General features: G+C 51.1%; 9 protein-coding genes across 9 annotated transcripts; 6 read left to right on the top strand and 3 right to left on the bottom strand.

The window, feature by feature from the left end:
* Positions 1 to 1405: 1405 nt before the first annotated feature.
* ALTATR162_LOCUS1615 (uncharacterized protein) lies at positions 1406 to 2413 on the top strand (the record flags this gene model as incomplete). Its single annotated transcript, XM_043309213.1, has 1 exon — positions 1406 to 2413. The coding sequence occupies one exon, from the start codon at positions 1406 to 1408 to the stop codon at positions 2411 to 2413; it is 1008 nt and encodes a 335-aa protein (XP_043165148.1).
* A 1033-nt stretch (positions 2414 to 3446) lies between these two features.
* Positions 3447 to 4136, top strand: ALTATR162_LOCUS1614 (uncharacterized protein; the record flags this gene model as incomplete). Its single annotated transcript, XM_043309212.1, has 1 exon — positions 3447 to 4136. The coding sequence occupies one exon, from the start codon at positions 3447 to 3449 to the stop codon at positions 4134 to 4136; it is 690 nt and encodes a 229-aa protein (XP_043165147.1).
* Positions 4137 to 4586: 450 nt separating this feature from the next.
* On the bottom strand, positions 4587 to 5853 carry ALTATR162_LOCUS1613 (uncharacterized protein; the record flags this gene model as incomplete). Its single annotated transcript, XM_043309211.1, has 4 exons — positions 4587 to 4865; positions 4924 to 5119; positions 5176 to 5367; positions 5564 to 5853. The coding sequence occupies 4 exons, from the start codon at positions 5851 to 5853 to the stop codon at positions 4587 to 4589; spliced, it is 957 nt and encodes a 318-aa protein (XP_043165146.1).
* Positions 5854 to 6828: 975 nt separating this feature from the next.
* ALTATR162_LOCUS1612 (uncharacterized protein) lies at positions 6829 to 7917 on the top strand (the record flags this gene model as incomplete). Its single annotated transcript, XM_043309210.1, has 1 exon — positions 6829 to 7917. The coding sequence occupies one exon, from the start codon at positions 6829 to 6831 to the stop codon at positions 7915 to 7917; it is 1089 nt and encodes a 362-aa protein (XP_043165145.1).
* An 815-nt stretch (positions 7918 to 8732) lies between these two features.
* On the top strand, positions 8733 to 12280 carry ALTATR162_LOCUS1611 (uncharacterized protein; the record flags this gene model as incomplete). The annotated part of the gene is made up of 2 exons (XM_043309209.1): positions 8733 to 10278; positions 10344 to 12280. 2 exons carry the CDS (start codon positions 8733 to 8735, stop codon positions 12278 to 12280), a joined length of 3483 nt encoding a protein of 1160 aa, XP_043165144.1.
* Positions 12281 to 15375: 3095 nt separating this feature from the next.
* On the bottom strand, positions 15376 to 16515 carry ALTATR162_LOCUS1610 (uncharacterized protein; the record flags this gene model as incomplete). Its single annotated transcript, XM_043309208.1, has 1 exon — positions 15376 to 16515. The coding sequence occupies one exon, from the start codon at positions 16513 to 16515 to the stop codon at positions 15376 to 15378; it is 1140 nt and encodes a 379-aa protein (XP_043165143.1).
* Positions 16516 to 17302: 787 nt separating this feature from the next.
* Positions 17303 to 19428, bottom strand: ALTATR162_LOCUS1609 (uncharacterized protein; the record flags this gene model as incomplete). The annotated part of the gene is made up of 3 exons (XM_043309207.1): positions 17303 to 19098; positions 19155 to 19347; positions 19402 to 19428. 3 exons carry the CDS (start codon positions 19426 to 19428, stop codon positions 17303 to 17305), a joined length of 2016 nt encoding a protein of 671 aa, XP_043165142.1.
* A 646-nt stretch (positions 19429 to 20074) lies between these two features.
* ALTATR162_LOCUS1608 (uncharacterized protein) lies at positions 20075 to 22261 on the top strand (the record flags this gene model as incomplete). Its single annotated transcript, XM_043309206.1, has 3 exons — positions 20075 to 20160; positions 20213 to 21562; positions 21613 to 22261. 3 exons carry the CDS (start codon positions 20075 to 20077, stop codon positions 22259 to 22261), a joined length of 2085 nt encoding a protein of 694 aa, XP_043165141.1.
* A 650-nt stretch (positions 22262 to 22911) lies between these two features.
* Positions 22912 to 24379, top strand: ALTATR162_LOCUS1607 (uncharacterized protein; the record flags this gene model as incomplete). Its single annotated transcript, XM_043309205.1, has 3 exons — positions 22912 to 23106; positions 23165 to 24211; positions 24266 to 24379. The coding sequence occupies 3 exons, from the start codon at positions 22912 to 22914 to the stop codon at positions 24377 to 24379; spliced, it is 1356 nt and encodes a 451-aa protein (XP_043165140.1).
* Between the last annotated feature and the right edge of the window lie 1171 nt (positions 24380 to 25550).

Raw genomic sequence — 25550 nt, 5'->3', positions numbered from 1 at the left:
CATGCAGCTCACCGTCCCAACCAGGTACCGAGCGTTCATACGGCTCACGCTTTACTTGTGGTATGGATGAAGAGCCATGAGATTCTTGTGGGGCTCGACTTTGGCTGTCTCCGCGAGATTGTGCGAGATACTTGCTGTGATTTGGGGTCGTGTGTACAGACCTAGCTAGCTTCCTCTTCGCCTCTTTGTAGATTTCGTCGCTATCGTCATCATCTTGTGTCTTAACTTTAGGCTGCTGCGATCGCATCCGATGCTGACTGATCATGCCCTGTGCGGATGTTGAGTGAGGCGCAAGTCCACGCACGAGGGCACCAGAAAAGGCTGGGGATACCTGGCAGAGCTCGAGCAGCACCTTTTGCAGGGCGCGCGGGTCCGCTGTGTTAATGATCTGTTTGATATGCTCAGGGTTGATGGGACGCGCTGGTTGTGGCGCAACAGGGTTTCGCGCGGAAGTCATCGGCTGGCTAGCTTCCATCTTAACGTGTGACACACCGTACGGACGCGGCTCGCGTCCAAAGTACAGTTGAGCTTGTCTCTGGGGCAGTCTTGGCTGTGGCCATGGTTGGGGCCGTCGTCGAGGTTCCGGCTCTGGTTCTGGGGAAGAAAGAGTAAGGTCGATTGTCTGATAGCTGTTGCTTTTGAGAGAATCCCAGTCAGGGTGTGTTTCCGATGGCGCCATTATATAGATAGGACTGAATACAAGTCAAGAACCAACGTAGCACAACGTGAATAGTCGATATCAGTGTCGCTGCGTGTTGGGAAATGGCCCCAGCGTCGTACAATGGATGAATGCTATAGCTCACCGCAACGAGTCGATCTTAGCGCGACGCCAAGTCACGTGACATGACGCACGGGGCTAGATCGCACTGGTTGCTGTACCCCATAAACTTCGCTTCGCACATTACAATCCCGAGCATCGGTCTGTGATTACATGGCCGCATCTGCTGGTCCCAACAACGCGTCAGTTATAATACCCCCAGCAATGCGATATGTGCATGCGGCGTAACTCCGGGGATCAATTCTCCACCCTTCATCAGCCCTCTGTAACACGCTACAATCAAACCAAATCACTGCACGGACAACGACTAGTTTTCCACCAACCAGCGCCGCTTACATGCGTACCCGTTCCGCAACTCGACATCCTTCGTCTGGGGTGCAGGCGTTATAAATTTTCCGATGGCTTGCTTTACTTGTTTCGACAAGCTTCGTAGCGGGGAAACGACGACGATGTAGCTCGCTGGGCGTTTGTTTCGAGGTCTTGGTCAGACCGAGAGAGTCCGTCAATATAGTTTGCATACCCGGCATTCGGGGCTTGTTGCATGTATAGATACCGCGTGTCTTCAGGCTATATTCGACATTCAATTGCTCACTTTCCTTCCTTACAGCTTCTTGTTACTTCTTCACCATGCTTGCATCACTCGCTTTCGTTCTTTCGCTCGCAGCATCCGCTGTCGCAGCTCCAACGGCACTGGTGCCACGGGCTGGACGCACATCTGCTCCTGCGGGATGCTTGGCTGTGGGCGGTAGTGGAAAATACAAGACTGTTCAATCGGCCGTTGATGCACTGAGCGCTTCCGGTACGGCTGCGCAATGCATCTACATCGCCAAAGGCACCTACAAGGAGCAAGTCTACATCAAGCCGCTGAAGTCGGCCCTGACCATCTACGGCGAGACTACAGACACCAGCAGCTACAGCGGCAACACCGTGACCATCACTCAAGGCAAGAGTCAGGACGATGCTCCCAACAATGACGAAACTGCCACTCTCCGCGCATGGACCCCAAACCTGAAGGTTTACAACATCAATCTGGTCAACACCCGCGGACAGGGTTCGCAAGCCCTCGCCCTCAGCGCCAATGCCGACAAGCAAGGCTACTACGGATGCCAGTTCAAGGGCTACCAAGACACCATTCTCGCCCAGGTCGGTAACCAGGTCTACGCCAAGTCCTACATTGAGGGGGCCACAGACTTCATCTTCGGTCAAAAGGCCACAGCATGGTTCGAAAACGTCTCTATCGGCGTTCTTGCAGCGTCGCAGGGCTACATCACCGCAAATGGTCGCGAATCAGAGTCTAACCCCTCGTACTACGTTATCAACAACTCGAAGATCGCCGCTGCTCCTGGTAACACGGTCAACGCGGGTGCGTACGTCCTTGGCCGCCCATGGAGGAACTACTCTCGTGTCGTGGTTCAGAACACCAGCATGACCAACGTTATCAATGCCGCGGGCTGGAAGGTCTGGAACACCGACGACCCCAGAACCGACAAGGTCACCTACGGCGAGTATGCAAACACTGGTGATGGATCCAAGGGTACCAGAGCGTCCTTCTCGAAGAAGCTTACCGCTGCTGTTAGCATCTCAACTGTTTTGGGTAGCGACCATAAGAACTGGGTTGATGCAGCCTACATGTAATAGTGTTGCAGTGAACTGGCGCATACGCGGACGTAGCTAGTACGTGAAAGTGTGTCTTCTTGTACATATTTCACTGACACTGTGTGTCTTTATTCTTTACGAACTATTCAACCTGGAAATATTTTGCTTTCTAAATATCTTGAGAATCGTTCAAAAGCTTGCGTACATCGTGTCTTACAATAAGCGATAGTAAATTGGTGTATTGTGACTTGAAAAGGTCCAGCTGAGGTAAGCAGGGCTAGACACGGGCCAAATGAGCGACCCACTAGTGGGTCACCGGTCATGGTCGGATTTTGCTCTTCTTTGCTACGACATTCGGTCTTCCATTCCGACTCTGCGATCGCAATATCGGCTCAAACAAAAGATGTCCTATGGAACAGTAGATCCGCCACCGGCGGCAGGACATTCAGGTGTAGATTTTCTACCACGCCTACCACCTACAGCTTCAGACCCTGCGCAAGATGCAGAAGAAGCACACCAGCCGGCACTATGGAGAAGGGTAGCGGCAAGTTTAAGGATGTTTTATGAACGTAACTTCGGACTTTTCTTGGTATTCTTAGCTCAGACTTGTGGGTCTATCGTACGTGTGATCTTTTCTTCTGTGCAGTCATTGCATGTAGTTCGAAGCTGCTACTAACAGTCATCCCAGATGAACACAGCCGCCAAACTTCTGGCTAATGACCCATCGATCAAGTTTCATGCCTTACAAATCATCTTTATTCGCATGCTATGCACGACGATCATATGCTCGATTTACTCCTGGTACCACGCCGTGCCTGACTTTCCTTTCGGTCAAAAAGGAATCAAGGGATTGCTTGTGTTGAGAGGTACTGCGGGATTTGTGGGCCTCTTCGGATTATATTGTAGGTGTTGCTTCTTCTCCACTATTCTCGTTTGACTTGCTGGCCCCACGGGAAGAAAGGAACATACTATACCAGAAACAAATATGAGAAAGTTCTAACACGCAACCACAGACTCCCTATCCTGGCTCGAAATCTCCGATGCAACGGTGATAACATTTCTTATCCCGACTATGACGGCAATCGTATGCTTCATCTGGCTGCGCGAGCCATTTACCTGGAAAGAAGCGCTATGCAGCTTCATCGCTTTCTGCGGCGTTCTCTTCGTCGCGAGACCACCGTGGCTCTTTCCCTCTTCGCATATGAACCCGATAGCCGAAGACTCGGACGGAAAAGTAACGTTACCTTCGATAACGGCCGAACAACGGACATTGGCGATCCTCATTGCTATTCTAGGCACTTTTGGAGCAAGCACTGCGTACGCTACTATCCGCGTGATAGGCAAGCGTGCACACTCGCTGATCTCGGTGAATTACTTCTCGCTCATCGCAACGATCGCCTCTTTTCTGCTCATCTTGGTTCACCCTTCATTGCATTTCGTCATGCCCAAGACGCTCGGCCAATGGGGGTTAATCGCGATCATCGGGCTCTTTGGGTTTCTGTTGCAGTTTCTGCTCACGGAAGGACTGCAAAGAGAAAAGGGCGGAAGGGCAACAAATCTGACCTACTTACAACTGGTATTCGCGCTTGTAGTCGAAAAGTTGATTTGGGGAACTACGCCGCCCATCGAGAGCTTAGTAGGTGCAGTGCTTATCATTGGAGCGGCGATTGCGGTCAGTCTTCAGAAGGCGGGTGGAAAGGAGGGTAAAAAGATCGAGGTTGCTAACGATGAGGAGAGGAGGCTATTGGAAGAGGAAAACTAAAAGAAAGCTCAGTGGACAGTGATATGATGAGAGGCTGCATGTATGTGCGCCTGATTCATGATCGTGTAATTTGGTTTGTGTTTCGTAAACACAGACTCTTTCCCTCTGTTCCACCCTACTCAAGGTGTTCTGCTATCAGAGTTTCTTCCTCTATTTCTCTTTCCATCTACCGAATAATACCGCAAGCTTTTGTTGCAGTTGGCGTGGGTTCGTGTTCGTGTTCGTGCGCAGATCACGTCTAGGCAGCGCCCACATGTGGATGCATTGCGTGGCAGTTGATGGGATCCTGTGAGACATCGCCGTACTAGAAAGCATCTCGCTAGGAGAAAAAGGCTCCGCGTAGTTTTGGTCAACGTCGCTGCTTCACGCATGCCATGCGTCTTATCGACTTCTACTTGGAGGGACACGACCTATGACAGTCGCATGTGGTTTTTTTCCAGAGTAATCATTTCACACTTCGCCCCTCTCGTCTCTTGAACTGGTGTCACTGCAAGCTCTACCCACCGGGCTGATGATGTGCTCCTCGCTCTCGTTCATCGTCGTATCCATGTTCGTGATCTCATGTACCGTTCTCTTTTTACCCTTTCTCTCAACATGCGACAAACGGAGGCTATCCGGGAGAGCGTTGCCAGAACTATCGTGTGACGGCTTGCCAGATGAAACAGCTTTCTTGGCCTGAGTGAAGAAGGGTTTGAGAATGGGTGCGTTGACAGCTATAATTCCGACGAACTATGGAGATGCATTAGTAGAGTTCAAGCAGCGGCAACCAGAGGCGAAGAAAGCGTACCGTCTCACGGATCGACCATATGGTACCAACGTTGATTTGGGAAACGTCTTGGAGACACAAAATGCAACGGAGTAGTGTCGCAGTCATGATGAAGATTCCGGTACAGAGCCAAAATCCATATAGCAGCTTCCTCTGCAAAGGCAGCCGGACGCTCCATAGCAGAGGCATCGGGATGAAAAGAATCATGAGATCGGTACTGAGGGCTAGTGAGTATAGTTTAAGCGAAACTGGGCAGCGTCGGAGATCACTCACGTTACGTTCGTGACTACCAAAGCCAAGTACTTGGAGATATTGAGGGCACAGTCATCATCAGGATATGGATATACTTGCCATAGCCGATGGATCGGATGGCAGTGTGTGAGGTATACGATGATAGTGGCAATGTATGCTGCAATGCAGACAGCCCCAGTGATCTTGACGAGGTTTCTTTGCTGGAGATTGAGACTGTTGGTATTATTAGTATGAAGCGATCAGAGGACGACGAAAAGGTTCATACGTGAGCCTTCTATAGAAGAAAAGCATACAAGCTTTCACTGTAATACCAAATCGTTAGTACAGCGGTTCTGACCGTGGATGTTTAGTTACCAAGGTGGTTGTTGCACGGTGGCAGTACGTACAGCACCAAATCAACGTGGTATACAGTATCCATCCAGCAAGAAGGCACTTGCTACCCACAACGATACGTTGGGTTTGCTCAGGCGTAAGTTCCAATGCGATCTCATTACTCATTCCTGTAATAGAACCGTATCTACCGATGAGCTCTAGCATAACGAGCTCAGCGGTAAAGAAGAGGGCACAGAGTACGGCGAAGTAATCATCTCCATCCCAGTTCAATCCAATCTGCCGACAACGCGCTATGATCCGACACAGTATGATGACCATTCCAACCGCATATTCGATCCATGCTTCGGTCGTGAAAGGGTTGTACATGTTGTTAGGGCGAGCATCGACAGGTGAGGGTCCCGATCGAACCTATTCAGGGTAATAAGGTCTTTAACAAGCAGTATTGGCACAAAAAGTAAAAGATTAAAAAAACGAAAGAGACACGATACACGATGGAAATCGAGGCTATCAATCGGGTGTAGATGAATCCATGAGGGTGTAAAGCGATTGGTATGGGTGTCCTTGCGGACGAAGAAGGCGACGAGGCGCGGTAGGTTCCAGCGTTCGCATCGGGAATGATCGACTATTTCGTACATCTCGCTACCTAAGAATATGGACATATGAGCAGGGTTGGGAAATCGCTATGAAGATCGGGCGGCCCGATACCTAGTACGATGTCAAGGCGATTGGTTCGGGATGTGCTTTTTCTCCTCGCATCGCCTCACGAGGAGGAGATGACAGTTGGCTAGACATTAGCTTGGATCAGCGTCTGATCAAAATATAGCTCCTAACCGCACACGATCGTTCATGCCTTAGCGGCGCACGGCATAAGCTCATGGGGGCCGTAACAAGTGTGGATCTCGGATCTGTCCGTAGCTTCGAGTATCTCCAGATGACTGTGCCTCAATGCGCATACCCGCAGACACTACGTCAGTGTCAGGACCGTGGGGTCTTTGGATATAAAAAGAAACACATTGCCACGAGCATTCCTCAACGCAAGTCTGTGGGCGTGCCGTTGGATGGAGCTGCCGGCGAACGACAGGATGTGACAGGTCTAGCCGAGATCTAGCCCCTCCTTCGAAATGCTCTACCAGTCCACTCAGACGCTTGCGTCTCTGTCGTTCCGCGCCTTCGTTCCGCGCCGTCTCAAGCACGCTGTGAAATGCGAACGATAAAACTCGCCCGAAGATGCCTCTCAGTAGAATGTCTCCCTTGACCTCTTTCCTTAGCATAGCGAGTAGAAACCAGGAGTTCGATCTATACTGTTCCCACAATCAGACATAGTCTCAGAAATTCTTCGAAATGCTGGAATGCGCGATTCCAGAGCACCTCCGCAAGGAAAGGACATACCCAGTTAGCACACCGCCCAACTATGTTCCGCCGTTCCCTGCATATTGCTCCAGGTTTCCTACCAAGATGGACGACCTCGTTATGGCCATTATGGGAGCACAATATATCTCTGTCGCCAGCAATGACGGCACGGCTATTCTCAAGCTACAAGATTTTGTAAACGAAGCGCCGGCGTCAAAGCGGCCGTCGTTCTGGGAGGTAGCTTCCGTTGTCGACAAGAAAGGAGCCTACAACATCGCTGTCGTTGCATATTGGCGCAGCGCAGACCTACACGAGAAGTGGCAGCAAGAATCTGGTTTTGATACATGGTGGCAGAGTTCAGACAGAGAAAAAGATGGACATGGCTGGTTTCAGGAAGTCCTGCGTCCAACGATAGATCGTTTTGAGACCGTATTCTCGAATCCAGAGAATCCAGAAGGAGCCGCCAACATGCAGGAGAAGATCTCGGGCGAGATGGAAGAACACGCATACTGGGGTAGCATGCGCGACCGGCTGGCATCTGCTCAAGACAATGAACTCAATGGCAACAAGTTGAGTTCTGCTAATGGCAGCGCCAATGGCATGACTGACAACGGCAACGCTTCTAAACGCGTTCGTATACCCGGCACGCCCAACCTGTGCGTGATTCGATCGGGTCAGGATTGGTCCGACACGCTACCCGAAGAGCGCAAGCTCTATCTTGATACAATGCATCCTGTGCTCATCGAGGGTATGAGATTTCTGCGCGATGAAGGTCGCGAGGTTGGGTGCTATGCGATGAACTTGTGGGACGTTGTGGACTCCAAGTCGTTCGAGGCAAACCGCGAGAGGACTTTCGGTCTCGGCTACTTTGATGATCTGGCATCTCTTGAATACTGGAGTAAGAGCCATCAGACGCATATCAATATCTTTGGAGGCTTCTTGATGTATGCGAAGAAGCTCAACAATGTGTTGTCTCTGCGGTTGTTCCACGAGGTTTACTTGCTGGAGTCGGACCAGCAATTCTTCGAGTACATTGGATGTCATGCCGAGACGGGTATGGTGAATGCGCGTCGAGCGTAGATCCGATAGAAGAGTCTTTAGCAAATGCACGCCCCAAAGGCTGATATGTATCATCAGCTTGCGCGGAATTAGGATTAAGGATCAACACGATTGAATGGATCCCCAAGTTCTGTCAGCCCAAAGAGTGACCAGTAATGTCATGCGCTATCATGTGTAGTCGAGCAGGACGAGAGTTATGACGGGTTGTGGGTCGACACTGGTGGAGCACCTTGGCGCTGCTGCCTTATCGCCTTATCGGCATCGCCTGAGAGACGCGACTTGGTACACGTCAAGCCTCGTCGAACTCCATCATTTCAAAGCCGTCCACAGCCACTTGCATCAGCATGTTCGTTCCACCAAAAAGCAAAAGGCGGCTCCTAAAGTGTGGAGAGTGCTAGATGTCCGACGCCTTGAAGTGGTGACGCGAACAAGCGATCACGCGGGTAGTAATGTACCCCGCGAAACATGATAAGCGGCGCGGAGCTTACGCGGGGATATGGCAACGCCATCACTCCCTGGAGGTGGCCTGAGCCATCCGTCCCCTTTACATGTTCTATCTCTGTCTTATACACGTTTCTAGTAGCATTCTGCTCTTGCCTTGAGTGTGCCGCTACTCTCTCTGCTACATTCGTCCGGCTATTGATGTAGCCACTGTCCGTTCACCTAGACCAGCTCCGAGGAGCTGTTGGTGCCTTGGACAAGAGATATCTGATTGATAAGACGGTATGATTTGCTTGATGTTGTATGATCAATTGATACTGACAAAACACAGGGCGAAGGCTCTCAGCCTATCCTCTACATTTCATTTCCATCCAGATCATTCCCCAAGCTCGAATATGACTTGGTGGCGCCGTGACCCGACCTTCTCTCCCGTCCAACGTTACGCGCAAAACATCCTCCGGTCCCACGAGGCTGCTCTTCGCACGCGATGCTTCTCTCGCACGCCTTCCAAATCTGCCCAGCATGAAGACAACGATGGCAACAAGCGTCCATCCGGCATGTCCTATCTCGAGTGGCTGCAGCTACAGCAATACGAGCGGTGGCGAAAGAAGCTGATGGACGACCCATACCAGGTTCTCTTCGGGGCTAGCAATGATATGTTGAGTGGCAAGGGGCTCAAAGATTGGGAATGGATCAGCAAAAGCTTTCCAAAATGGATGCTGAGAGAGATGGAGAGCCATGACGATACCAAATCGTCGTCGAAGCTCGATAAGGATGGCAGCTCAGGCCCCAAGTATCCAAGACGAGTTGAGATCAAGGATGAGAGTTCCGATGCGCCCAAGGAACGAGAATCTCACTTCCCACAACCCTCCTTCAGGACAAGCCGATTGCTCCGTGATGACCCGACTGGGGTTCAGTCGCCTTCAGATTTCAGGAGACCTCGAGAGCAGCCTCATAGCAAGGCCGCCGAACGCTATCCAGAAGTGCTGAGCGAGCCTAGAACAAGCTCGACTAATTCTACACATCCCGCAAGTGTCCCACAGAACTACGAGCTCCAGCAACCAGTACCACCGAAGAGTACAGAGTCCTTCGGAAAGTACATTGTGAAGACGAAATCTGATGCGGCCACCAAGATCGAACAGTCCGGCAAAACCAAATCGACTACGGAGTATTCCTTCGGAGATCAATTCGTGACAGAGAAGACTAAACACAACGATGAATACACCGATGGTGCGACTGAGATCGGTACTTGGAGAGAAACTACGTTACAAAGGAGATTTTCAAACGATCTCATGGCAAAGCCTGAGGTTAACACTACCCCACCACGAGTGGCGGAAGACGAGCCCTCGGTACCGAAATCGTTGACTGAGAAGATTCACAAGGAACCCTCAGTGCCGCCTATAGAAGATCGCGTTACGTCGCTTCCTACAGATCCGGGTCTTGCAAGCACAAGACAACCTGCCACTCAAGAACAGCTTTCATCACAACAAGAACCTGTCTCACAAGGCACTACCGCATCTGCGCGGTCTACGTCAAAGATCTTGAGTCAGCTTCCCGAAGATGACTTGGACTTTTTGAGCGCAGATGACATTCGTGCAAACATGGCCGCGAGAAGGAGCAGAGTTGTTAGCGACGAGCTCCGAAAAGCCGAGCGAGCTAAGTTAGAGAAGACTTTTGAGGAGACCCATAGGGAGCGTAATGTTATCGATTCGATGCTTGAGGCCAAGGTCATCAACGACCAATTTGTGCGTCGAGTTGAACGACAAATGCAACAGCCAGAGACATCGCATGAGTTCCAGGAGATTAACGAACCGCGAACAACTACACAGGTTGACAAAACACCATACACGGCAAATGAAAGCCAGCTGGAGTCCAGCGTCGAGCGAATGAAATCATGGCTCGAAGAAAGCGGTGCCAAGTTCTCGAGCCTTTTCTGGCAAGGTAAGCAAATATACCTGTACGAACTGCAAGTGAGACATGTACTGACTTTGTACATGCACATTTAGATCCGACTGAGGAAGCAGACGCGAAGAAAACCCGCTTGTTTTTCGACAGGATCTTGGCACGTATCCGCAAGGGCCGTACGACTATGAAGCAAGTGATTGAAGATCTAGAGACCGATATTCCAGCATCTAAACTACTTTTGAAGCGCATGAAAGCAGATGAGGACCTACTAGATTCTGCTATCAATGCCTTACGACAACGTTCCGGAAGCGGCAAGTCGAATGCCCTGACACCGAAGAAGGTCAGAGCTATCCAGGAATTGCGTCTTAGGTACCAGAGCACAGACAATGATCTTACCAAGGCATACGCACAACTCCAGGAACTCGGTGACTCAGACGCAACAAAGAACGTCTCCCCAGCGTTCAAACGGAGACTCAGCATCGCATCAAAGATCACGCAAAAGAATGCTCACCTTACACGTTATTTGATCTGGAGTCTGCAGGCTCGTCTCGAGGACCCGGAAATCGAACAAAGCATGCTACCGAATTACAAAGCTGTCGCGAACAGTTTGCTGACCCTCAGGGACACACAGATGGCTTTATCTCGGTTGCTGGAACGTGCCATGCTCGTTTATGGCGTTGCGCCGCAGACGTGGGAAGATGTCAAAATCTTCAGTGACCATCACGATGTTGAAAATTCGCAGGAGAATGAGCAGCCACCTCAGGCCAAGGTATATGTCGGTATGAGTGAGGTCGACAAAGCCCAGCTTCGTGCTAAGGTAGCTGCTGAAGAACGTCTCGCCAACGAGGTCGATGCGCAGAAGTCCGCTATGCGTGGGCTCTCAGATGACGGATACGCGCGTGTGCCGAAGATGGCACCGAAGAAGTCGTTTGAAGAGCAAGGACCTCTTGCCCACAGCTTATTCAGGCCTTTCGGACCCGTTTTGGAGCGCTTAGAGAGTGAAACATCATGGAAAGTAGGAGCAGCAGAGATTGAAGAGAAGGCGACCCGCAAACTTAATGACAACAAACTCGCTGATGACATTCAAAAGGTATACGAAGATACGTATGGAGAAATTACTGTTGACCATAAGCAACCAGAGATCCTGGTTGACGAAAAGAAGGTCGTGGAAGACAATGACGTGAAGAAGTTTGATATGCTGAAGGACGATCCTGCGATAGAAGAGATCTCGATGCGGGCGAACAAGCTAAAAGCCTCAGACCCGGCACCTAGTGGAGAAGTTGCATTAGTCAACACTGCAACAGAAACTGTACAGGACACCCTTGCCGCTGCCCACACTTTTGTGTTTTCTGAAACTGCCACAATGGATCCCAAGCCGAGCAAGGTGCCTGATGAGACAGTTTCTGAAGTATCGCCTCTGGACACATCATCTCATGTGTCAGAGACGAAATCACGAATGCTTTATACGATCCTTGTGCATGATCCGGAGACTGGCAAGCTCTCACTCACCACCTCTACGTCAGTTGCGCCTCGTGGCGTTTCACCTATGATACCACTGCACGAAGCGTTATCGCAGCTCGACCAGCCCGCGAAGTTCATTCCACACATCAAAGACGGCCTTGAGGTCGTCACTGCGAAGAAGGATATGCTCATCCTTCGGGATGCCCTCAACTCCACGTCGTCTACTAAACCGTTCGAAATGATGAACACCTCAAGCGTAACGGACAACAAAAAAGGCGCTGATAGTAAGGTAGAGAGGGGTAACATCAACCCCATAGACGGGACAGCTCGCCTTTCGCCTACTGGCTACGTTGGACCAGAGGAGAGCCAAGAACAACTCGAGAAAGAGTTCACTGAGCGCAGGCAGGCTGCTGAGCGCGTAGTTAGCACCGAGGAAAGCAGCAACGAGCGACAGATAACCCAGCAGGAGAGCAAAGGCAGGAAGAAAGGCGGTAAAGCAGCTGGTATAGTCAAGACAGCCATTTGGGCCGCCGCACTATGCTACGTGGCTGGTGTACTTGGAGAAGTTGCTAGCTAAGTTGCTTTATGAAGTGGGGTTGAGGTACCACGAGTCGCCCTCTTATCTAGTCACTCGCTTTCTTCTGCTCTCATTTTTGATTTAGTCATTGGGTGCGCGGGAACGTCGGCGTTGGCAAGGCTTGTCACCGCTCTTGTTTGGATCGAGTGTGTATGTATATCATCTTTCTAGTAACACATCTTGTCATTATGCTTTCCCTCCCCATAAATGTCAAGCCTACTTCCCAATTATATCGTCATGTTTGCCGATCATGGCAAGTCCACCATGCGGCCTCCACCCTTTAAGTTTCCACTCTCCACCCTCGACCTGGATGTACGTGAACTCCAGAAACGAGCTATTATCCCACTCGCCCACATATCCATCAGCAAATTCTCTCACATGCCATGCGCGAACTTGCCAGATTCCTTTGGCTTCTGAGGCGCTAGTGCGTGTGAAAATGCTGGCGCCAAGGAGGTGCTGGGTTTTGACTTGAGGTGGTATTAGTAAGAATATAGAGAAATTAATGTGAAGGGAAACACGAGAGAAAGAAGGAGGACGAGGGTGAGTGAGACGTACGGTCTGGGTGCCCTAAACCTTCCACCCTGAAGGCACCCTCGAAGAATTGCTCGGGAGTGCACTTTCGGACTGTTCCTACGGCAGGAAAGTCAGAGTAGTCGGCGACTATCTCCGGTGCTGTTATTGCAAGAAACGCTGACAGGTCCTAGTGTCATTGTCAGTACACTGCTATGAAACGGTTCTTGCTAATCCCAAGTTGATGTATAAACCTTTTTATCCCAAGCGATTGACCATTTGAAGGAAAGATTGCGGAAAGCACGCTCGTCTTCAAAAGAGTTGGTGAGCATTGAGATGGTCAGTTCTGATAGTTGCTGCGTATGCAATAGAGACGAAAGGTCCTGTTAATGCATTTTCTATACACTGGTCTTATACCTTGGTAGGTTTATTGTACGTAGGAATAAACTACCACGAAGCGGCTCCGTTTCCTTCTTTCAGACGCGCCTTGCAAGTACCGAGACACCGGTTGACTTCAAAGTCCTAATTTCACAATTGGTGGAAAGACACCGTAACTTTAGTCATGGTGTGGACTTGACCAGCATACCCCCCGTGTTTGGTACGGTGAATGTCGGATGTTGCTAATACCGAATGCCGAGAGTAGTGCGACCATTGATCAGGAGAAAATCTTGGAAGTGAGGACATCTTTTCGCCCATCACAACACCGACGTGGAAGAGCAGCAAGCTAATGCCCATTGCCGTATTATAGACGATAATAAACCAAAAAGATAACACTAAGATGAGTAAGTGCACAATCATTGGACCGCATAATCATCACCACGAATGCTCGGCCTCGCCAGAGTTGCTGGAGGCGATACGAAACGCATGTCTGGTACCGAACGTTCGAGCTCGGCAGCCGGCATCATGTGCTTTTTGGTGTATGCAAGAGGGGTGGTAAACATGGAATCATGTTTCTGGCAACGATTGTCGAAGGACTCACCGCGAATCTCGATGTCGCTATCCGGTGCCTACGACAGCATAAATCCGCGTCATCTTCATTATGGATTGATGCAATGCGCATAGTTCGAGACCTCGCATTGGAGAGGAACCATAAAGTTGGACTTGTGAACAGGATATACTCTTCAGCAGACCAAGTCTTGATTTGGCTTGGGCGGCCTTGTCAAGACAGTGAATTCGCATTCGAGACGTTGTCATGTGGGACGCTGGAAAAATGCGATATAGACCGATTTGTTGCTGCAGTGGAGGATCTGTTATGCAGGAACTGGTTTGGACGACTCTGGATACCACTAGAGTTGACACTATGTCAGCAAGATCCTATTGTTTATTGTGGTTGTCAGATTATCACATGGGATGCCTTTGTGCTATCCATCGAAGTGATAAAGGACCGAATCCAGGGTGCCGCAATTCCATTGCAGTGTCGATACCTTCCGACCTTTACATTCGTCAACATTAGGAGAAGAGTCTACCACTTCAGATCGTACCCTCCTGCAGTGGTAGCTCGAGCCGAGACCGTTCTACAACTTCGGGACATGAGAAACGCTTCTTTCCAAGCGAGCTTCGCTCAACGCATATTACACAATATGTATCTTCAAGCTACCGATTCACAGGATAGAGTCTATGGCCTATTTGGATTCTCTAGCTTTGGCACACGACCGATCATACCGGATTACAAAAAGACGCTCACAGAAGTCAGCGCAGAAGCAGCAATGATAGTTATGAAGGAATCTTTCACTGAGCATCTTCAATTCCAGGATCGATGTGACACAAATCTATCTGGTGGTCGCAACATCTCATGCTTCCCTGATTTGGACTCGTTAGCGTTGACTCGGCGATCAGGTCCTACCATCTCACCACCTCTTAGTGTTCTACAGGCAGCGCTCGCCAAATCAGATATATCGTCCCCCCTTCCGCGGTTCTCTCATGATGCGCTAAAACTAGAAACCGTGGGTCGGGTTCTGGGGAGTATTGAACTTGATGGTACGAGCGGATCAGATTCACGATGCGCATGTCAGCAAGCATTTCAGGAATTCATAGGATATCATAGTACCAGAGCCGGAATCGAGAACATTGTTTCAGTGTTTTTAGGCTACGGCAGCTCGTTTGAGATGGACAAAAAAGGAATTGACATTATGCTTAGAATATTTCCTTGGGCTGGAAGACAAGCTCTATGATGATTTTCGGAAAAAGGACAGGGAACTCGAGAATCTTATGACGTCCTACAGTCGTAATTTTTCAATTTTCGTGACTGATACTGGGATCGTTAGTTTTATGTCCCGTTTGCGGTCTGGAGGCTTGGAAGGTTGTATCGTAGCTGGACTGTTCGGTATAAACCTACCCTTTGTTCCCACACAGCATCTGATGGAAATTACGAGATGATTGGTTTGGTTTATCTCGCAAATCCTACACTAGGAGATGAAGAGCTTCTAAAGCAGAGGAGATTTAAGAGCTGCGGCCCGTCTCAGGAAAGAAATTTCGTAATCATCTGATTCTGATCAGAAGCCATTATGTTACATACTAGCGACGATTCATAGAATAACGTGCCAATTTGGCGTAACTACATGTCCTAAATTCTTCTCTATAACGACTCAAACAAACAGCCCCTTAACCAACCCCTCGACAGCATCATAAGCCTTGCCTTCCTTCTGCCCACCGGTCGCTCTCTCCGTAATAATGGGAATCTGATCTTTGCCCACCTTGTAGTTTCTCAGATCACTATCCAACTCCAGGTCCTTGACCAACTTCAGAATCCTATCCCCAACCTTCTCAGCATCAGCCTTGGCATCGCCAGACGCCGATTCATCGATAAACGGAAGCAAGCGAGCGATCTGCTCTGCAGCAGCGGGGTCCTGAGCCTTGAGCCTGACCACATGTCCGAGAGTGAGGCATGATGTGATACCATGCGGGATACCGTAAGGAGAGCCCAACGCGTAACCCAGAGCATGGGAAAGACCAAGACCACCTTTGACGTTGTAGCCCAGGAACCCAAGGGAACCGAAAGCAGCGAGTTGAAGTTTCGTAATCACGTCTTCGTCTTTGGGGTTTTGCTTGTATTTTGGCAGAGCTTCAAAGAGGGTGGCTGCGGACTGTAGAGTTAACCATCTAGTGGGCATCTCAGTGGCTGTTGGGTGGTACAGTAGCTCAACAGCGTGGTCCATGGCGCGGAGACCAGTCGACATCCATAGGCGCTCGGGAGTGTGTAGAGCGAATTTGGCGTCGTATAGGACAACATGAGGGACGAGTTCTTTGGCTCTGACACCGGTCTTTACGCCGTCGGATTGTGTGTAGCCGGCCATGAAAGTACATTCACTTGCGCTCAGTGTGGTGGGGATGGCGATGTGGTATAGGTATTTTCCTGTCTTCTCGTTCAGCCGGTAGCTGATGGCCTTTGAACTGTCGATTGGACTTCCGCCGCCAATGGAGATGACTGTGTCGACGCTTTCATCCTTCTTTACTAGGTCGGTTGCTTCATCCAGTTGAGCGACGGGCGCATGTTCGCCAATCTTCGAGAAGGTGCCGGCGTGTTTGTCTCCTAGAAGCTCTTCAACTTGCTTTACCAAGGGCGTCTTGCTGGCGAGGGAGTTTCCAGTAATGATAAAGGCTTTGCTTGACTCTTTTGGAAGACATGAGAGGAGATGTTGTTTGACCGAGTCGGCACCGTAGTGAAGCTTCTGAAGTTGAGTAGGTTGCCAGAGGCCGGAGAGGGGGTGGTTAGTTGCGTCTGTCATCTTGGGCTTGGCCTTCGTGGAGCTTTGGCGAATGCTCAAGAAGGATTGATAAACGGTTCCAGTCGGCTCCCTCTGAGATATACAGGGTGAAAGGTTTCTGAACAGATAGTGTATGGACCTGGTGGTAACGGATCTAGTGACGCTGGATCCACGTGCGATAAGGAGACTTTGCTTTACTACAGTTCGAGTTGAAATCATAGGTGGAGATAGTTTCTTTGAGGCTGGCCTTGCGCATAGCTAAAGTACGGAAGCCGTCGGTTAGTAATGACGTAAGCTTAGCGGGTCGATATCATGACTTATCCCGAGGTTTAGATGGTGGGGCACAGCACTTACTTTGAAGTAAACTTGCAGCGTGAGTAACCTAGTCGTAGTTCGCAGCGTAGAAAGACTTCACTTCATGGACAGATGATGAACATTTCAAATCGTAGATTGTAGAGCGGAGAAGTAAGCGGAGTGCTACCATCTCGCGTCTCTAGGCTATGGTACACTCATTGGCTCCGCCATTATATCGTCCCTTCCACATCATGTCCTGACCACCAGAGGATATCACTCTTTCGTTATTCCGACGTGTACCAAGGATCCGTAAGGGTAATAAAACAAACGCTAATGTGAGAAGAGAAATCGTCGGAAAGTATGATACAGAGATGCTCAAACATGTGTAGGGACATGTACACGTCTAAACGTGACCTAAACCAGACCAACCGTGACAGGATGCAAGACGCCTGCTTTTGGACGTAAAGAAGCGATCAACGAGAAAGACAAAACGAGTGCTAAGCGATTAAAGCATTTACTGCTTCTTCTCGCCCTCACCCTCAGGCTGCTGAGGCTGCTCGCTCTGGTTTTGGCTCTCGGAGCGGGCCTTGTGCATCTGGTCGAACAGGCTCAGGGAGGCGTTCTGGAGCTCGTCGGTCTTCTCCTTGATCTCAGCGGCGGTGGCAGTGCCCTCGCCAGACTGGCTCTGGGCGATGAACTCGCGCATAGAAGAGATCTTCTCCTTGATCTTCTCGGCCTCAGCCTTGTCGAGGCGGTCCTCGAACTCCTTGAGGGCCTTCTCGGTGTCGTTTACAACGCTATCAGCGCGGTTGGCAGCCTCGATGGAGTTCTTGCGCTCCTTGTCTTGCTCAGCGTACTGCTCAGAGTCCTTGACCATGTTCTCAATCTCGGCGTCAGAGAGACCAGATCCGGAGGCGATGGTGATGGACTGGTCCTTGTTGGTGGACTTGTCCTTGGCGTGAACGTGGACGATTGAGTCAGCGTCGATGTCGAAGGTGACCTCGATTTGGGGTACACCACGGTGAGCCGGGGGAATGCCAACGAGCTGGAAGTTACCGAGGAGCTTGTTGTCACGGACGAGCTCACGCTCACCCTGGTAGACCTTGATCTCGACAGCGCTCTGGAAATCGGCAGCAGTGGAGAAGACCTGGGACTTCTTGGTGGGGATAGTGGTGTTACGGTTGATCAGACGGGTGAAGACACCACCAAGGGTCTCGATACCAAGAGAGAGGGGAGTGACATCGAGCAGGAGAAGGTCAGTGACCTCACCAGCAAGGACAGCACCCTGGATCGCAGCACCGATAGCGACAGCCTCGTCGGGGTTGACAGACTTGGCGGGGTCACGGCCGAAAATGCTCTTGACGGACTCGGTAACCTTGGGCATACGGGTCATACCACCAACAAGGATGACCTCGGAGATGTCGGTAGCCTTCAGGTTGGCGTCCTTGAGGGCCTTGCGGACAGGCTCGACGGTGCGGCTGATGAGAGGGTCCATCATCTTCTCAAGCTGAGAGCGGGTGAGCTTGGTGTTGATGTGCTTGGGACCGGAAGCGTCGGCGGTGATGAAAGGCAGGTTGATGTCGGTCTGGGAGGAAGAAGACAGCTCAATCTTGGCCTTCTCGGCGGCCTCACGGATACGCTGGATAGCCATGCGGTCGCTGTTCAGGTCGATGCCCTGCTCCTTCTTGAACTGGTCGACGAGGTGGCGGACGAGGGTAATGTCGAAGTCTTCACCACCAAGGTGAGTGTCACCGTTGGTAGACTTGACCTCGAAGACACCAGCCTGGATCTCAAGAATGGAGATATCGAAAGTACCACCACCCAAATCGTAGACAGCTACGACGTTGTCGGTGGCCTTGTCAAGACCGTAGGCGAGAGCGGCAGCGGTGGGTTCGTTGACGACACGGAGAACGTTGAGACCAGCGATTTGACCGGCGTCCTTGGTGGCTTGACGCTGGGAGTCGTTGAAGTAGGCGGGGACGGTGACGACGGCGTTCTTGACGTTCTTGCCCATGTAGGACTCGGCAGTCTCCTTCATCTTTCCAAGGACGAAGCCACCAACCTGGGAAGGCGAGTACTTCTGGCCTTGGGCCTCGAGCCAGGCGTCACCGTTGGTGTGCTGGACGATCTTGTATGGGACCTGCTGGATATCGCGCTGGACCTCAGCGTCGGTGAACTTGCGGCCGATGAGACGCTTGGTAGCGAAAAGAGTGTTCTCAGGGTTGACGACAGCCTGGCGCTTGGCGGCGATACCAACGAGACGCTCGCCCTCCTTGGTGAAACCGACGACGGAAGGTGTTGTTCGGCCACCTGTGGAAGGAATTAGTATTTTGATCAAAGTGGCTGAAAAATCATCCTCGACGTACCCTCGGAGTTCTCAATGATGCGAGGGACCTTGCCCTCCATGACAGCGACGGCAGAGTTGGTGGTACCCAAGTCAATACCAATGACTGAGCCCTTGACCTTCTCCTCGCCGCCCTCAGCATATCCTCGCGCAAACATGGCAGGAGCCCTGAATGCGGGTGTGCGTCGCGCCGCCGAAGCCGCACGAGGCAAAAACTATGATGAGGTCAGAGAATGTTGGAACCATGTTGGAAAAATGCAATTACTTACAGTCCGTGATAATCTTGAGGACAACATTGTGAATGTGTGAGACGCTGCGTGAGGAGATGCAAGCGACAGAAGATTGGATGTAGAGATGATGAGTGGGAGGGGAGATGGTATATATGATGTAGTGATGGAAGCTTTGACGATGGACAAAATTCTCGGAGAAGATTCTAGCTCGTTTTGGTGTAAAATCGCCGCCCGAGGTTCCGCTGTAAATGTCTGTGCTTCCGAGTTGCTACGAACAATTGACTAGATATGCGACTTAACTCCGAGTTACGATGAGGCGAATGGCAGACTCTGTCAGTGGTAGACGCTGAAGCATGACGCGATGATGGCTTCTGGCTTTTGTGCTATGACTTTCACCATGAGTCGCGGTGTTCAGGGCTTGGCGCACATGGCTCGCGTGTGGGGAAGATGCTTGACCATGGTGACGCCTGGAGCACCTCGAAACACTGCGACTCTATCAACCCTCCCTCCGACATATCCAACGTGCGCCACAGTAGAAGACAAACACCAACCTCATCTCACCTAGAAATCCATCTGCACCGCATTCCTGTCGAAACACTTCGACTTCCGCGCCTAGACGACTTGTGACGTAGATTGCCTGCTACCGCTGAGCCTCACAAGCTCCACTTACCGTCCCAGAGACATGCAGCCTTCTCCAACTTGACCGCAAACTATGGCCGTCGATGACTTTCTGAGCAGAGATACGGATACATTTGTGTTGGCTCAGAAGGCTTACTACCCTACCAAGATCCCTATCGCGTGAGCGTTGGCCATGCACTCGAATACCACGGGCGGACGCTGACGAGTGCAGACACTATCAATTGCGGCATTTCATCTCCTGCCCTGAGCCAGATCTCCTCTACTATGCGAGCGGCGGGGCCGTCTACTGCCTCAATGCGGCTACACGAACACAGGCACACGTCACCACACTACCCTGGGAAGCGCGCTGCACTGCCTCTGGCTACGGCTATGTCTGCGTGGGTGGGGAAGAACATGGCAACTTCGCGGCCATCAAGGTGACCGGCTTTCCTCCAACAGACCCGTCCCAGGTCGACGCCTCTTTGCCCTTGGATTTCGAACACCGCCTGCCTCGACCGCCCCTGCTAGGCGCTGCATCGCGCGTACGTCTCGAGAAGATCGGAACCGATATCGTCAACTCCATATCCATACACAAACTGCCGGCTGAGGGCGACGGTCAAGATGAAGTCGTCGCAGTCCTCACCAACAACGACAAGACGGTGCGCGTCTATTCGTTGACTCAAAATCTGGAGCTGGCGGTGCTTGACTTGCCCTTCGCAATGAACCATGCTGCCATCTCGCCCGACGGCCAAATGTTGGTGGCTGTCGGTGACGCCCCTGTCGGTTATTTCTTCGAGCGCACAAAGTCGCGGAGGCCTAGCAATAAGACAAACGAAGAGCACATACAGTCAACACCTCCAGCATGGGAATTACTCAAGCAAGTGACTCTCTACCGACCCGCCCATTCACATGCAGATGGCTATTTCACTACAGCTTGGTCACCATCGGGACGTCTTTGTGCAGTCGGCTCTGAATGCGGCTATATTACTGTTTTCGATGTCGAACTGTTGAAGGTTGTTGAGTATGGTGAAGATGCAATCCTACAGTTGATAAGTTCCACTAGACCAGACAGCCGAACTGGGCCCGGCGCTGTACGGACGATGCACTTTTCGCCAGCACCATGGGACTTCCTCGTTTGGAGCGAAGACCAAGGGAGAGTATGTATCGCTGACTTGCGAGCTGGTCTTAAGGTTAAACAAACCCTGACACTGGATCCGAAAGAAGAGGGTCTCGAGACGGTCGAAATAGCCGACTTCGACGTCAATCTTAGCCCAGAAATGCACGAACTTCGCAGAGAAGCAGATTTCATCCGAAGATATCGACGCGCTTTAGACTCGGAGGGAAATACCGCGGCCATAAATGCTGCGAACGAGTACTTTGAAGCAGACTCTGAGCGACAGAGACTCCATCGGCGACTAGGTGTCGTGGAATCGGACAATGATCCACTTGGCTTAACGGCGCGCGAAAGGCAAGTACTCAGTGCTTTACGGACAAGTCATAGACAACGTGAAGAGGCCCGCGAGCAAGAGATAATACCCCGAAGTATCAACTACACAACTTCTGAGCAACTCAACACTGTACCGTATGTTACGTACCTGACTGCTGCGATGAAGTTTGACTAACGCGATGCAGGGAGCCCACTGCCCGAGAGGTAGCTGATGCGATGGCTCGCTTCATGGCAGAGAGGACGGGGCAGGCTCACTCACGTAACTGGCTTCAAGAGCGCACAACTCCTCACCGTCGCGCTTCAGTCATTGTCTCAATAAACGAAGGCACTGTTAATGCACCTGCCACCCTCACCAATATCACTGACACTGCTCTCACCCGTTCACCAAACACCGTGCCGGCACACGCACGCCGCGTGACCAATGAGATAGTCGCTTCGACAGATGAAGCATGGCGTACCGTTGAAGAGGCACTTGCTGCTGAGCAACAACGCGCTACAACCCGCAGCACTACTGCACATGCGGCTGGCACTGACAGCAACCCTACTGCACCCGAACTCCGCAGTGAGCTTCGTCGTATCCGTCAATTGACGCAGGCGCGTGAACGACTGCGCATCACTCGTGCTGGCCAGCCCATCCTTGAAACGTATGAATTTAGCCTGGGCCTTCGCGGATCGAGCCGCACAACACATGATGCAAGACTAGGTGTACGGACAGCGGGACTGGCCATGAGCCAGGACGGACGGACTCTATACTGTGGAACGGAGGAAGGCATCTTCGAGTTCAAAATGAACCTCCATGTCAGGAAGTCGTTTCCTGCAATCAATCCCCGATAATTTACTCTTTTGGGCGCTACAATGGCTTCAGACTGGTTTTTTTTGTTGTGTCTTTGTTCAATGATCCTGCAATTTTTAACGCACTTCTTGGGACGGTCTGGCATTTGGCTCGGCGAATAGGTTCAGGCGCGCAGTGTGGTTCATGGAAAGGGCTATAATTATCTTGTAATGTCAACTTTTTCGAAAAAGGTATACCCGCATATCAGATAGTCAAAAATATCCAGGCAAATTGGACTTGTGGTCTTTTTATTATTATTTGTTCATGTGTGATTGATTATGGATTCTTTGTCTGAATCTGGGGTAAATGCCCCTGTCGTCCGCAGTTCGGAGGCGAAACACCGCGGGCGATGTTCGGAGCAAGGGAAAACTGCCGATTTGTCCTCGATGGCGCAATTCCAGCGGTGACTCCCCACACGACGGGACTAACGCACCCGTCCACATGTCTTTGATGGCATCTGCCAATACTCTTGCCCTTTGGACTCATACACCCATCACCTAAACCACCGTGACCTTTGAGACCGCTTCGCTTTTGGTCTTACTTTGTCCCAAATACATTGATTTCGTCATCGCCTCAACGCGAAGCTCGAAACTCGTGCACTCCCGCCACTCGGCTTTCACCAAGTCCGCAACGCGGACACAAAATTATCACAATGGCCGGAGAGAGCTCTAAGAAGGCCAATGCGGCTGGAAAGGCTGCAATCCCGCTCGACATTGACGGCCACAACCTACCGCCATCACCTGCGCCGAGTTCGCCCCGCAACGGCAGGAAGTATGCGCTCATGACGGAACTGGTGTATACAGAGAGCAGCGACCAGTACAACGCCAGCTCTGTGCCCATCTACCAGGTATGCGACACTGAGCTGTCACGGGCATTTGTGAGCGGCCAAGGGCTAACATACGCAGTCTGCGACTTTTAAGCAGGAGTCCGCAACCGGTGGCGGCGGCGAGTACGACTATACACGATCCGGTAACCCCACACGAACACATCTCGAAAGACATCTCGCCAAGATCATGAACGCGAACCGCGCGCTTGTCGTCTCATCTGGTATGGGCGCTCTCGACGTCATCACCCGCCTCCTACGACCAGGCGACGAAGTAGTAACCGGCGACGACTTGTACGGCGGAACAAACCGACTGCTCAAGTACCTTTCAACACACGGAGGCATCATTGTGCACCATGTCGACACCACAAACCCCGAGAAAGTACGCGAAGTCGTGAACAACAAGACGGCCATGGTTCTGCTCGAAACGCCTACGAACCCTCTGATCAAGATTTGCGACATTCCTGCTATCGCTAGCATTGCCCATGCCGCAAACCCTACCGCAGTAGTAGCTGTCGACAACACCATGATGTCGCCCATGTTGCTGAACCCGCTCGACCTTGGCTCTGATATCGTCTACGAGTCTGGTACAAAGTACCTGTCCGGTCATCACGACCTCATGGCAGGTGTCATTGCTATTAACGACTCCGCGCTTGGAGATCGCCTCTTCTTTACCATCAATGCTTCCGGCTGTGGTCTATCACCTTTCGATTCTTGGCTGCTACTTCGCGGTATCAAGACCCTGGGTGTCCGCATGGAGAAGCAACAAGCGAACGCTATGCGTGTTGCCACCTTCCTTGAATCCCATGGCTTCAAGGTCCGCTACCCCGGTCTGAAATCACACCCACAGTACGATTTGCACTGGAGCATGGCACGTGGCGCTGGCGCTGTGCTGTCGTTCGAGACTGGCGATGTGACCATCAGTGAGCGCATTGTCGAGAGCGCTAGGCTTTGGGGTATCAGTGTCAGCTTTGGCTGCGTCAACTCCCTCATCAGCATGCCTTGCCGCATGAGCCACGCGAGCATTGACGAGAAGACCAGGAAGGAGAGGAACATGCCTGAAGACATTATTCGACTGTGTGTTGGTATCGAGGATTCTGAAGATCTCCTGGATGATCTGAGCCGCGCTGTAAGTTTTGCTCTCTCGACGAAGAACTCTGTTCAGTTTCTAACATGTGTACAGCTCGTACAAGCTGGTGCGGTGAACATCACCACGGAAGGCTTCCAGGCCCTCGCCGCAGAGGCACCTGTCCCAAGTCAGCCCACAGAGGCTGTCCCGGCTCCGGCAGAGTCATAGACATCCGTCCCCATTAGTCACCGCTGTTCTGCTTGCCATAGCAGATTAACGTGATACCCTTGTTCCGCATGTCGAGAGACATGACGGCTTCACTTCCAAACTCTCTCTGACCCAGTCACCTCTGTCATTGTCTTTCTTATAAGAAATAGGCAATGTTAACGTGATATTCGTCCGGTTATATATTAGATAAGCATAGCATATGTGTTGCTAGCGGGAGTTCTTGTGGAATAAAAAGATCTCCTTGCCGTTCAATAAAACATCAACCTCTCAGCTTTCATCCGATTTCTGGTACTTCTTGTATTCCGTGTGTTATCAAAACTATGAGATAGTTAATCTCGTGTTACACGATGACAAAGCTTTCTGACTCGAGTATGTGCACAATGCTAAGATCGTGCCTCGCGCTCCGACGGTAGTCCGAGGCCTTGTGCCAAGCATGACGCCACGTGGTTATAGGATGTCTCGGAATCCCGTACCTTTCGCTTTATAGCACAGCACATCTCAGCTGTCTTATCACTTGGTACTTTTGCATCGCAATCTTCAATCCGCTCGAACGGCCAGATTCACATCAACCTTTCGCATTACAGCTGTTAAAATCACGGCTTTCGACTGACCTTCCAAACTCACCTCAAACTTAATGTCCCGCGGTATCGCAAGGTGTACCTGCACATCTGAAACAAGCCTCAGGCACGCCATCAGACTCGTCACTGCAGAAGAAAAGAAACGCATGATTCATCCTTGTGTTACCCCACACTTCGGATTCGGATCACGTCTTGTGCTGAGGCCGACAAGCGAGGCTCCAATTCAGTAGAGATAACGTCGATTTGGCACCTCCACATCGACAGCTGCATTGTTATCCTTGCAAGACTACAATGGTAGAGTAAACTTAGATTCGAGAATGGCACAGTTCTTGGATCTTCCCCGCGAATTGCGCGATGCGATATACACAGAGCTGCTTCTATCATGTCGACCTCGCCCAAGCCTAAAGGATACACAATCAGCGTCCGGCTGGTGCCGCATACGAGAACCTGAGGGGCCATGGGAGAATGGCTGTTTAATCGCGTCACAGGGCACACCACCCACCTGTACTAGCTTCCTGGCATGTAACCGTCAAATTAATGAGGAAATGATGCAAATCATAGGAAGAGCGAACCGGAAAAGGCAGCTTGCTGCA

Source organism: Alternaria atra (genome assembly GCF_907166805.1).
Source record: "Alternaria atra isolate CS162 genome assembly, contig: 21, whole genome shotgun sequence".
NCBI classification, from domain to species: Eukaryota; Fungi; Ascomycota; class Dothideomycetes; order Pleosporales; family Pleosporaceae; genus Alternaria; species Alternaria atra.
Note: the sequence above shows the minus strand (reverse complement) of the source record. Positions and strands in the feature narration are given on the sequence as shown.